A 13035-nucleotide genomic window follows, 5' to 3' on the forward strand; every position below is an offset into this window, starting at 1 on the left:
AATGACGCAAAATTTTTTACTGTGTATTTCGTTACTAACAATCTTATATTTATCGCTATTTTTCCTGAAAGAATTTTTATAAAAATGTTGCGCTTGGCAACATGCCTACTTGCGCTATAAATTGATATCAATGACATTGAATTTTGGGCTTTCCCCGACTATAAAAATGTTTACGCATTACGAATGGGTTCTCTGAATATACAATCATAGTGAGTTATTTGTTTTCCTGAAAAATCCCAGTTAGTCATAGATCTCTAACATAAATTATTTTGTTTTTAACTTCCCGCTAAGAAATTCGAAGATTTTCAAAAATCGGGAAGTTATTGTTTTCACCCCGTTTTGCAAAAATCGAGTTTTCATCAGATCTCGACGTTTGAAGGTCACAGGAAGCTTCCCTGACTATCCCCGCGAGGTTGTCACTATGTCTGTGTGTATGTATGTATGTGTGTGTGTGTGTGTGTGTGTGTGTGTAAGTATGTGAATCGCTTATAACTTTTGAACGATTGAACCGATCGGAATCTACCAAACGGCGTTCTAAAGAGTTCCCTCAAACTTAGATTTCCTGAGAATTTGAACCGATTCGGACCGATAGATTTTGAGAAATTTTTAAAAATCTAAAAAAAAATCGGAAAAAAATTTTTTTTGAAAGTGGTTTTTTTGGAATAACTTTTAAACGGCTTCATCGATCAACTCCAAAAACTAATCCGCCCTTGAGCTTGAAAAATCACGTCGATCACCGCTAATCCGGTCAAAATCGGTTGATTCGTTCGAGAGATAGCGTAAACGAAAAAAAACCGAAAAAAGTGTTTTTTTCACATAACTTCGATATTTCTTTTCGGATCGTTTTTGGTGAAATAGAATAATTTTTAGAGCTCAAAAAACCGCGTCGATCGCCGCCAAGAACGTAATAATCGGTTGATTGGTTTGAGAGATATCCTCGACGATATATTTGGAAACAAGGATTTTTTCAACATAACTCCGACATTTTTTGGAATAACTTTCAAACAGCTCTACCGATCGATTCCAAAAACTAATCAGCTCTTAACATAAAAAAACCACGTCGATCGCCGCCGGTCCGGTCGAAATCGGTTCATTCGTTCGTGAGTTATCGTTGACGAAAGAAAACCGAAAAAAGTGTTTTTTCAGAATTACTCCGATGTCTTGTCAATTGAATTTGCTACAAGTATCTGGAACAAGAGCCATAGGTAGAAAAAGATACTAACAACTATCGAAATTGAGACCAGACTTGCTCAAGCCTTGAAAAAGATTGCCATATGGGTATTGACTACATATTAAGGAGATTATAATTACAGTCTCATTCGAATTGAACCCATTTATTAAAAAATAGATAAAGATATTTTATACTAAAAATAAACATCGTCTTAATTCTAATATATAAAATCAGTATAAACTAATTATTTAATAATTAAGATCTAAATGATCTATCAATATTGTAGATCAATGAAATTTTCTGAATAATGGAGATCCAAACATAAATCAAAGTAGTAAACATAAAAAAAATTCCTGAAGTAATAATCCAAGGCAATGCTACCTCCAAGCTATACCAGAATCGCCTGTAACAAAAGTATACTATTTAAAATTTAGGGACCAAAATTTTGACTTTGACCTCCAAATAACTTTCTAGCTAGAGTAACTAATTAGCAAAAAAAATTAATAGTAAAAATTGAAAAAAGACCGAGGTCTGATGGTCAATGCCAGTTGCACAAACTGCAAAACTTGATAAAGAATATGTAGTAAGAAGCGTTAAAAAGTGTAATAACTTACTGAGGTTGCGGCGGGCAGTGATAACACATAATGTCCCATTTATTTTTTGAAATCTGCTGTGCATTAACTATGGAAGTTTCTGTCGTAGACTCGCCCGATTCAACGTTAGTCCTGAAAAACTCAAATCGTTGAAAAAAATTAAACTTTTTTCGTCCTACGAAGCTACATGATAAGTTTATTAAGTAATTGATTGGCGGAAAATATAACTAGCAACTTTGCAGTCACTATGTGATTGTTCAACTATAAATAAATAAAATTTTGCTTTATTAAATAATGACTTTTGTTAAATTGCATTGTACTTTCTTAAACATCGATGTTTTTAAAGATATAAGCTCATCTTGATGTTACACTCATCAAGAGCTTTCATTTAAGTACCCACATGCATTTTTATATATTTTTCATGTATACATGTGGCGCAAAAAAACCGACTATTTTTTTTTTTGAGTCTCGAGTGAAAAAATGTTAGTTTTTGATGTTTTATGAGCTCCCTCCAAAGGACAGCTAAAAAAAAAATTTTTAAGATGTCGCTCCAAATTTTTTTAAATTTCAAAAATCGTCAAAAATCGAATTTTTTTTTTTTTATTTTTTTTCTCGTTACGGTATAATTTTATAGACTAAAAAAAATAAGTTTCTGAAATTATCAGTTCAAAATTTGAATTTTGAAAGGTCGCTCATAATTTTTTTCAATTCATTAGTGCATTAGTTTAGATTTTTTCGAGCGACCTTTTACTATTCAAATTAAAATTTCATGCATTTTTTTTTTTTTATTTAGTACGATAATTGATAAAAATACATCACGAGATGAACTAAAAATCAAGCACAACATAGAAAATATAATTTTTTTTTAATTTAATAATTGTATTTAATCAACTGCCAGGCGTGGGTTCGAATCCCAAGTTGGTCTTAGAAACCAGCTTGGTTGAGATTTGACCTCGCCGCGTAGGTCAAGATTTTTTCAAACAAAAAAGACCCCAACGTACCACTCTCAACACTTAAAGTCGGCGATATGACTAATTAAAGAAAAAAAAAAAAATTATGAGCGACCTTTCAAAATTTAAATTTTGAACTGAAACTTTCAGAAACTTATTTTTTTTTGGTCTATAAAATTATACCGTTATATATATAGATATATAAAATATATGAAAAATTGATGTGGGTACTCAAATGAAAGGTCTCGATGAGTATAATGTGAGGATGAGCTTATGTCTTTAAAAAAGTCAATAGTTATCAAGATACAGCGTCATTTCTTAATTATGCATTTAGAGATAGGGTATTTTCTTATTCTCTTGATAATATAGATAAATAATTTTTGGTATAAGAATTTTAATTAAATAAAAGTGATGGTCATCCTTACATAATATCATCGAGCCACTTGATGTTGTGAACTCTATACGTTGTACATATAGCATAATTGTACTTTTCCGAGCCTTTGATGCCTTTTAGTAGTAAAAACCTGTGAAAATATTTTCAGGTACATGCAAAGACATTTTTATGCAATTAAAAGATGAAAATAATTAGTTAAAGACTTACTTGTTAACGTCTGGAACGATTGTCATAACTGTGTGACGATCAGGGTTTGTAGAAACCAATTTTGCAATTGGATGATCAAATTTAAGATTCATGGGCAGATATTCTCTGAAAGAAAAAAAATAAATAACAATGATAAAAATATATATGCTTCTTTAAGTTACGCATTTTTAAATTAATGTAATAGTTTGGAAATACTTACACCGCCTCATCTTTTTTGTCATTAGGACCGATATTAGTATGCTTTAATATCGTAACTCTCACCGGAATTATTAAATCAATTTTGTAAGTGTCTTCGTCTTTTCTGAAAAGAAAGAAAATAAAATATTTATTTGTTTATAGTTAAAAAATCTTTCTTTAATACTTTAAAATCATATATTTCAGTAAAATCACATTTTTTAACTATAAACAAATGTGATATTTTAATTTTGGTAAAGAAATCATGCTTTGTAATATAGTAAATAATATCTGAGATATTTTTAGGGTCATCAAAGCAATCAGGATCACTTTATTTATATAATTTCTATTAGGGTAATTTATAATAAACTAAAATAATTAGCTAACAGTTGGATTTTTATAGTTTTTTTCCATTATTAAATTCATTTTAAATTTATCTATGTATATTAAATTAGTGAATTATGTTAGGCTTTGGATAAAGGCATTAAAATTAGGATAACTCAAATAGCAAAAGTACCCACTCAAACGTCTTATCATTTATTTCAAAGGAGATTTTTTAACTATTAAAAAATGTTATTTTAATTAAATAAACAGGCGAATTAAATGAAATAAACCAAAACAAAATAGATTTGGTTAAAAGTAATCCATATTTAAATAAACCAAATTTTGTAATATTAAATCCTTATTTTTAAGTTACTTTAAACAAATCTACAAATTTAAAAAAACTCTTCTAAACAAAATTGCCAAAGTATACTTACATTTCTTTTAATTTTTTGAAAACATATCCCGGCTTAGTCCCGTTGTCCTTAATCATAGCCGAGACGTTTCCTACAGTCATGATTAACTTCTTTCCCGATCGATAACAATTAATTGCATCCTGGACCACGAATTCTACTATGTTTTTTATACCATTCACCGGCCATTCCTTCGGTACTTGAATCTCTGGTGTCAGTGCTTGGTACTCATTCATGTTTCAAAAGATCTGAAAATTATATCAAAGCTAATTAAATATTCCAAATAAGATTTTTTAAAAATCTAGTTCTTAAATAGTCACTTAATATGCATGAGAATAATTAAAAAAATAAATAAGATAATTACTGCAATTGTGAAGCTGCGTTCCCAGATGGATTCACAGGAGTGACTAAAGCGCAGTGGGCACCGATACAATTAAGCTGTACTTCTGTTATCAAAGATACCACAATCACTGTTAAATAAATGTGTCCACACGTCAATAATAATGACATTGGGCTGACAAAGTAAGGTGACCTATTACACTTAAAATAAGATATTAAAATAGGTTTATAAGTTTAAGATCTGCAAATTAATTTAGATTGTGTTTATTCGTCCAAATTTCAAAGAAATTACTTAGAGACACGTGGAGCAAGTGTGTGCACTTGAGCATTAAAATTAGTGTCGAAATTAAACAAGCATGAAAGGAAAATAAAAATATTTTTCTGATAGAGTATTCATTTAGGTAATTAACTGATCCACAGTTCTGTGAAAGACAGTGAAATTTTTATCGTAAAATGTTATAGTAATTTTGCAAATCACTATCGTAGCGTAAAACATTGTAATTATTGATGGTGCGCTGAAATATTTTTTGGCAAAATTATATTGCAGTTTTAATAATTAACAATATAATACTTTTGAAAAGCTCTGGAATTTTATAATAAAACAGCACAACACAGTTTTATGGTTGATGGATACAATAATAGAGTGATGTGGAGCAAGTGTAACCACTTAACCATTAAAACTAGTGTCTAAATTAAACGATAAGCATCAAAGGAAAATAAAAATATGTCTCTGATAGAGTATTTATCTAGGTAATAATTAAATTAATAAATAAAGTCTAAAACTTTAACACTTCGGAAAAAAACGGATTAATCCGAATGATTCTAAATGCTTACACTTTCCCCGTACTAAGGGTAAGTGTGCTTACTCGTGTGGGGTTAATTTAAGCAACTAAGGGAACTAAGTGGATTTTAATGCCCTAAGCAGACTGGTTTTAATAATACTTGCATAACTTTATTGAGACATAACATAACTTGGAATGTTATGCTAAATAAAAAGCTCAGATACATTATTGACTGAAAAAAAATGAATTCACTTTAGTTACTATCCTTAGTACAGTGTGACAGTTTTTGCCATGACAGAAAATTAAATCTTTACGCCACCAGATTGTTAATATTTTATTTTTTTAGTAAACTAGTGATACCACGTGGGTTTTTCTTGCATAAGCTAATTTTCCACCAACAAACCTTTAATTTGCCTACACATTTCACAAACTTCCTCCTCTACATTCATAAATAAAGGGGTTGCGCACACTTACCCGCGAAGTATAGTTATCCCACGTGACTATAATTTCGAGCGTATTTTCGAAAAAAATGAAGTCTTTTTCGAATTACTTTACTATAGATAAGGAGCCAGAGAGCTTATCTGGCTCGAACATTACAATTAAAATTACATCTCTGAGACCCATTAAACAAGTTGTTATACAAGCCATTATAGATAAATAATAATTTCAGGGGCAGCAAAATGTAAACATCTACTCGACCTTTAGTTTAAATACAAGATAGAATTGTTTTACTTTTCATCTTCAAGTAATATTCACCGCAATTCTAAGATAACAACTATAATGTTTACACGAAAAAGTTTAATCGCACCGAAATATGTTATAAGACACCGCGAAAAATAAAATTAATTGCCTTGGGATAGGCAGGTCTTGACCTGGACAATAATCGAATAATTGTGCGTTAAGTAGAGAAGATTTGACAGCGCGACGGCATTTTTTATTGAAAAAATTGCTTATTCAGGAAGGTACTTAGCTACAATTGAGAGTTCTCAAGTTTGTCTTTACACAAAAGACCACCTACATTGTTTAGGTTATCAACACGTTCTCGGTAGGGATTAAACGATTATGTAACATTTACATATTATTGTTAAATATTGCACGGGTTACTATGCGAAGCATCAGAGAGTGCTTTACGGTCGAAAAATATTTTTCGCCCCATTTCGGCGACTATTTTTATTATTTAACTCTTGTTAGTTTCGAAACTTTTCTAAACGAAAATTAGAAGTTGAATTATCTAAAACAATGTTGAAATTTAGTTAAAATTAGAATGTTTTAACGAACTACGTGCGAGTCCTTCTTATAAATTTTATCTCGGGTTTCTTCGGCTTCTTTCGGATTTACCACATGATTAACTCCTTTGGTAACTGAGAGTTTAGAAAAATTCTAACCTGATATTTAAAAAAAAAAAATGTTGTTGGTATTTTGGACGACTGATGATAAGAAACATCAGAGAGTGGTTTACGATCGAACAAATTTTTTTCGCCCCATATTTCGGCAACTATTTTTATTATTATACCCTTGTTAGTTAACGGAATCAAAATATTTAGCATACTATTGTCTCGATTATTTAATGGAGATTAATTGTATACTTTTAAAAAATTTATTTAGTGCAATAGAAACGGAAAAAAACATCAAAATAGTTTAAAAAATTTTCCTGTCCGTCAACTATGGACCTTGTAAACACTGTAGTTTGCCAAAAAATCCATTAATTCAGTCAAATGTTTTTTTTTTTAATTCTTTAAAGGAATTGCAGGCCCCCTACCGCGGATGGCTATGTAACTCAGTGTCGTTTAATTGCAATTAATAAAATAAAAAACCCAAAAGACTGTATATCTTTATATATTATGTACATTTATCCCACTATTGTTTAGATTTTTCACTGTAATTCTGTGGAAATATTTCAATGCGTACATACTTTATAGGCTGACGAATTACAGTCAAAACTCTCTGAAATCGCTGTCTGCGGACAAATAGACACAATAAGATAAGATAGACAAACGGACACATAGACAAAATAAGATTCAGACGCCGAGCGTCATCACTTACTATATTGATGATGCAGTTTTGAAGTGAAATAAATCTACGAATTTACACAAACTGTTTTCTCAGTGTAACAAAAATAGATTATAAAGATCTTGATTATATCACATGTTAAGGCAGTTCGAGCGTAACTAATGAGTCAAAATAGTTTTAAAATTTTTTTTTTAATTTTAGTCTTCCCAATATTCGTAAAAATTCTTTATTTCAATTTAAAATAATTTAAACAATTTAATAATTGACGATTTTTACTTATTTAATAAAATAAAGTAATAAAATGACTTTGGTATTTATTACTTGCCGAAATAAATAAACAGATTTGACAATAGCAAGCTTGATTATACCCATAACCTGAGACGTAGATGAGTGTGTGAGTTAAACATTTCTCTCTCTGTAACTATATTTCTATCCTTTTGTTTTTTCTCAGCTGTTGACGCGATGTTGTCAAATCTTTATTCGAATAAATGGCTGAAGATAAACCAGTTACAAACATAAAATTTGACTTTAAATAATTCAAAAATTATATTGGTAATGTATTATTATTAAATTGATTTAATATTTTGCAATAATCCAAGTTTCTTGTGTATAGTTTTTTATCCGTTAAAGTTGGGAGGTTAATATTGAAAACAATAATTAAACACTCGACAAAACGTTTGTCCGCCATAAGAGCCCGTGTATAAGGAGATAAAATATGTGATTTTTAAAATTTAACATCTAAGTAACTAAAACGGTGAATCTTTCTTAAATTTTGGGATTAGATAAATTACGTATTTATTTATACGTATACTTAATTTTAAAGCTCAAATTTGGAAATTATTTTTTACATTAGATTCGCTCGAACCTCTTTAATACACTATTATAGTTTCAGTATTTTTGGATCGCTTGGATGCCTTTTTTCCTCGTTAGTTACCGGAAAACCCAGCTATACAATTAAATTACTGGATATACCTAACAAATACTTCAATTATAAACCTAAAGTAGGAAATTTTGTTTGACGTCAAGTTGATTAGTATTATCAGGAGGAAAATCGATCCTTATAGCCTGTACCTCCGCTAATTAGCCTAAAACCTAATAATATTCGATAACGAACTTCAAACCACTCCAGTACTATAAAAACCATCATTAGTGTAACATAATCATTAGTTGCGTTCACACTTCCGCTTAAATTTTAATCTAACTCCAATGGCTGTCATTTCTTCAGCATTTTTCAAAGTTAGTGACTATGTGCGTCGATCAGCGGACCCAATATACCTTGAAATGATCTGTCAAGAGCATTACAGCATCATTAACCTACCAATTGTCGCCACTTGCGTTAATTTTTTCCTTCCCTGCAACGCAAACAAGAACAAATGTACTGATTATCCATGTTGGGACATTTCCCGGGTGGTCCTTAAATCTAACAACAGCTCGGATTACATCAACGCGAATTATATCACAGGATTTGATATGAGTGCCAAATTTATTGCAACGCAAGAGCCAATGCCTGGAACGTTCAATGATTTTTGGAAAATGATCTGGCAGGAGAATTCCCGAGTGATTGTGATGTTAAACGGCACCAAGCAACAATCAGAACAATTAGAACCAAGGAATCTCCAGTATTTCGCGCCAATTCAAGATAACACACTGATTAAAGACTTCATTATCAAGGAAGAACGCATTAAGCGGAATTCTCATTATATTCAAACAACATTGAAGGTAACTCATCTAGAAACTGGAAAAGTGAGGCTCATCCATCACTTCAAGTACTTAGATTGGCCGGAAAATGTAGCTCCGGATGTTAATAAGCTTATTGACTTCTTGTTAGCCGTCAATAGAAAATACCAAGCTTTTTTTAGAAAAATGTTGAAGACTAACCAAATTTTACCGGGTCCAATTGTCGTTCATGGGGAAAAAGGTATCGGAAGAACTGCTGCGTATTGTGTTGCAGACATATGCTTGTACCAAATAGCACACACTGCGAGTGTATCAGTGCCTTCAATTGTGATAAAAGTAAGACAACAACGGAGATTAAGTATGCAAACTGCTAACCACTATATTTTTGTTAATAATCTTGTGCTTTATTTTTTGGTTACTTTGAGGACGAATATTAAAGTGTACATGGAGTTGCGCTCACACTTGACTAAAAGTGATGTAGATTTGTTGTTCAGATCTTGATGTAATTTTGAATAGGATTTGTAATTAATAGTGGGATAAAAGTAGACAATATATAAAGATATACAGTTTTTTGGGTTTTTTATTTTATTAATTGCAATTAAACGACACTGAGTTACATAGCCATCTGCGGTAGGGGGCCTGCAATTCCTTCAAAGAATTAAAAAAAAAAACATTTGACTGAATTAATGGATTTTTTGGCAAACTACAGTGTTTACAAGGTCCATACTTGACGGACGGGAAAATTTTTTAAACTATTTTGATTTTTTTTTCCGTTTCTATTGCACTAAATAAATTTTTTAAAAGTATACAATTAATCTCCATTAAATAATCGAGACAATAGTATGCTAAATATTTTGATTCCGTTAACTAACAAGGGTATAATAATAAAAATAAATAAATTATAATAAAAAAATTTGTTCGATCGTAAACCACTCTCTGATGCTTCTTATCATCAGTCGTCCAAAATACCAACAACATTTTTTTTTTGTTAAATATCAAGTTAGAATTTTTCTAAACTCTCAGTTACCAAAGGATTTAATCATGTGGTAAATCCGAAAGAAGCCGAAGAAACCCGAGATAAAATTTATTAGAAGGACTCGCACGTAGTTCGTGGAAACACTCTAATTTGAACTAAATTTCAACATTGTTTTAGATAATTTAACTTCTAATTTTCGTTTAGAAAAGTTTCGAAACTAACAAGAGTATAATAATAAAAATAGTCGCCGAAATGAGGCGAAAAATATTTGTTCGATCGTAAAGCACTCTCTGATGCTTCGCATCATGAGCCTTGCAATATTTAACAATAGTATGTAAGTGTTACGTAATCGTTTAATCCCTATCGAGAACGTGTTAGCCAAAACATGCTCATCCAATTTCAATTTAATTGGTTTTTATCATCATTATACAGGACATTGTTGATAACCTACACAATGTACGTGGTCTTTTGCTTAAAGCTTGAAAACTCTCAATTGTACCAAGGTACCTTAGAATAATAACAGATTTCCGGCAAATTATGCCATTGATATACAGTCTTCTAGACTCCTAAATAAGCAATTTTGTTTTAAGAAAAATTCCGTCAAGCTGTCAACCTTCTCTACTTTATGCGCAATTGCCAGATTTAATATTTTTATAATTTACTCTAATTTTTTATAAAATAACCACACGCCTTTTTAAACAATAAACAAAGTCAATCGTTAATCACCTTATTTTCATTTAACCCATCTTGCAAATCGTCTTAAAGATTTACAATGCAATAGTAAAACTTGCAAAAGTTTTCTTAACACCATTTAAAAATTGTTTTCGTCAAAATTTCTTTTTAAATAACTGTTCATATATAGATCTGTGTAATATACTGGTCCATAAATTCGTATAAAACATGACATGTGACAGAATACATTTCGTTGGAAATTGGCCGCTCAATCGTTTCATTAAGCTAACATCGTAGAAAGCGGTCACGATTCATTCAAATTATTATTTCTTGGGAAACGATGTAAATACGACGAGGAATCTTTATAAGCAAACTTTACTGTCTTGAGCGTTCAGTCTAACACTGTCAGTGATCGTGATAACAATTTAATCATTCTTTGCAAAAATGAAAACAGAAAGCATCCAAGAGTTTCAAAATCGAAGAAGCCGCCTGGATTTTGAGCAAATAATCAAAAATGAACATTCATTAGTTAACGAACACCAATTGACAAAAAAGGCGGAAAAATGGGACCGTGAATCAATTGTTGGGAATATTGGCTTCGATATATTTTCCACTTACTACGTCGACGGGTTTAAGATTGAAAAGAAGTTTGTGATAGTCAACAATTCTGGACCAGAAGTTGATTCTTACAATTTTTGGAGCTTTATATGGGAAAAGTGTTGCAAAGTGATCGTTAGATTCGACGGAACACTAAAGAATCGCAATTGGCTGAACAATTCTCAAGATGATGCATATGCTGTTGGTGAATTCCTTATTAGGAAGAAAACGGCAAATAATTCTTGCAAGTATTACACACAATTGCAAATTACGATAAGGAACATAATGGAAAGAAAATCAAGAAAAATAACGCACTTGCAGTTTCACTTGCACTATCTGGATAAACTTCCTTCAAACGGATCTGCGCAGCTGATATCCTTCTTGGAGATGGTGAACAAAAATCGTGGAGCGAAAAGCAAGAAGAGTGCTTCTGGCCCTACTGTGATCCACAGTGTAGGTTGTTTTGAAAGGGCAGTGTCTATCTGTGTGCTGGACATTTGTTTGGACCAGTTGATAGAGACTGAGGAAGTTTCAGTGATAGACAATGTTTTAAGTGTCAAAAGTCAAGTGTCCTTTGAGTTTTTCAGCTTGGAAGAGTTTAAGTTTATTAATAAGGTCTTACTGGGTAGCTTAAAAGTGTTGCGTTTGAAAAAAGCTAGATCTTTGGACGGTGAAGTGGAAGGTAAGGCTTTTATTGACCAAGTTAGGAAATTTAGTTTGGTTTTTAGGAAAATGTCTCTTTCTTGCTTAAATAGCTTTGTTAAAGATATAATTGGATGTCGCTTTAATGTTAGAGTTTATGAATGTTATTTGAAGACAATTAGAATGGAATTGTCAAGAAAAGTTTGCACTGAAAGAAAAGTGGATAGTTAGCTGAATTATAACGTTATAAGTATAAAAATACAGATTTTAAAACTTTTTTTGCACGCCTCATAAGCGAAGCGTATATGTCGTTAAATTATTATTTATAAAAAACTAATATATGACTATGGATTTTTTATCTATACATTTTATTATAGTATTATTTTCCTCACCTTAGAGTTATAACGCCACTAAATAATATCAGTTTTATGTTCTTTATTATTTTGATTTTTATATTTTATTTTAATCAATTTTATTGTGAAAAATGAGATTATGAGGCGTGCACTTTTGGATTTTCCAAAATTTTTTTAAGAAATTTTTTTTCAGCAATTTAACGTTTTCGAAAATATTCGAAAGAATTATTAATATATTCTAAAATGTTTAAGAAACAAAGTCAAATTTTTTTGAATAATTTTAGTAAATATTGGAGATGTAATAAAAAAAATATAACTGAGTGCAGCGTCACGCTTATACGTTGACCAGTAGAATTAATGTACTTTTCTACCGATTTTATTAATACCGCAGTTCAAAATGATTGCGTTGAGAGAAAAATAGATTGTTAGCTGAATTATAACGTTGCAAGTATAAAAATACAGTTTTCGATACTTTTTTTTTGTAGTTACTTTATGCATTAGTTTAAGTATTGATAAATAATTATATCGACTATATTTTAATAAGTATTTTTCTATCGTATTAACCAAAAAATTATTAGACTGATAGGTTGTTACGGACGATGTTTCAGATAGCTTAACTGTAAGCGCTCTTAGTGCGTAACCAAAAGAAACCGGGTTCGATTCCCGGCTCGGGCTGTCCGAATTATTTTATCTGTTTTCTGTGTTAAAGTTAATCAAGATGACTATTAAGCCCATATTTAACTAAAAATATAGTTAGTATAGAG

General features: G+C 30.8%; 3 protein-coding genes across 4 annotated transcripts; 2 read left to right on the forward strand and 1 right to left on the reverse strand.

Annotated features, from left to right (window-relative positions):
- Positions 1-1387: 1387 nt before the first annotated feature.
- LOC123263855 lies at positions 1388-6298 on the reverse strand. 2 transcript variants are annotated; one of them, XM_044726889.1, is made up of 8 exons: positions 5819-6298; positions 4588-4763; positions 4248-4471; positions 3515-3616; positions 3316-3420; positions 3140-3238; positions 1786-1896; positions 1388-1574 (listed from the first exon to the last, which is right to left on the reverse strand). In XM_044726889.1, the coding sequence occupies exons 3-8, from the start codon at positions 4457-4459 to the stop codon at positions 1427-1429; spliced, it is 777 nt and encodes a 258-aa protein (XP_044582824.1). In that variant the 5' UTR covers positions 4460-4471; positions 4588-4763; positions 5819-6298; the 3' UTR covers positions 1388-1426. The 2 variants fall into 2 exon arrangements, with proteins under 2 accessions (XP_044582824.1, XP_044582826.1); XM_044726891.1 differs by lacking the exon at positions 5819-6298 and having other exon boundaries at positions 4588-4806.
- Positions 6299-8337: 2039 nt separating this feature from the next.
- On the forward strand, positions 8338-9532 carry LOC123263842 (tyrosine-protein phosphatase non-receptor type 9-like). The gene has a single exon (XM_044726876.1). The coding sequence runs from the start codon at positions 8561-8563 to the stop codon at positions 9530-9532; it is 972 nt and encodes a 323-aa protein (XP_044582811.1). The 5' UTR covers positions 8338-8560.
- Positions 9533-11099: 1567 nt separating this feature from the next.
- LOC123263950 (tyrosine-protein phosphatase non-receptor type 9-like) lies at positions 11100-12149 on the forward strand. The gene has a single exon (XM_044726995.1). It carries the CDS (start codon positions 11124-11126, stop codon positions 12147-12149), a length of 1026 nt encoding a protein of 341 aa, XP_044582930.1. The 5' UTR covers positions 11100-11123.
- Positions 12150-13035: the final 886 nt, after the last annotated feature.

This window comes from Cotesia glomerata, linkage group LG4 (assembly GCF_020080835.1).
Source record: "Cotesia glomerata isolate CgM1 linkage group LG4, MPM_Cglom_v2.3, whole genome shotgun sequence".
Taxonomy (NCBI): domain Eukaryota; kingdom Metazoa; phylum Arthropoda; class Insecta; order Hymenoptera; family Braconidae; genus Cotesia; species Cotesia glomerata.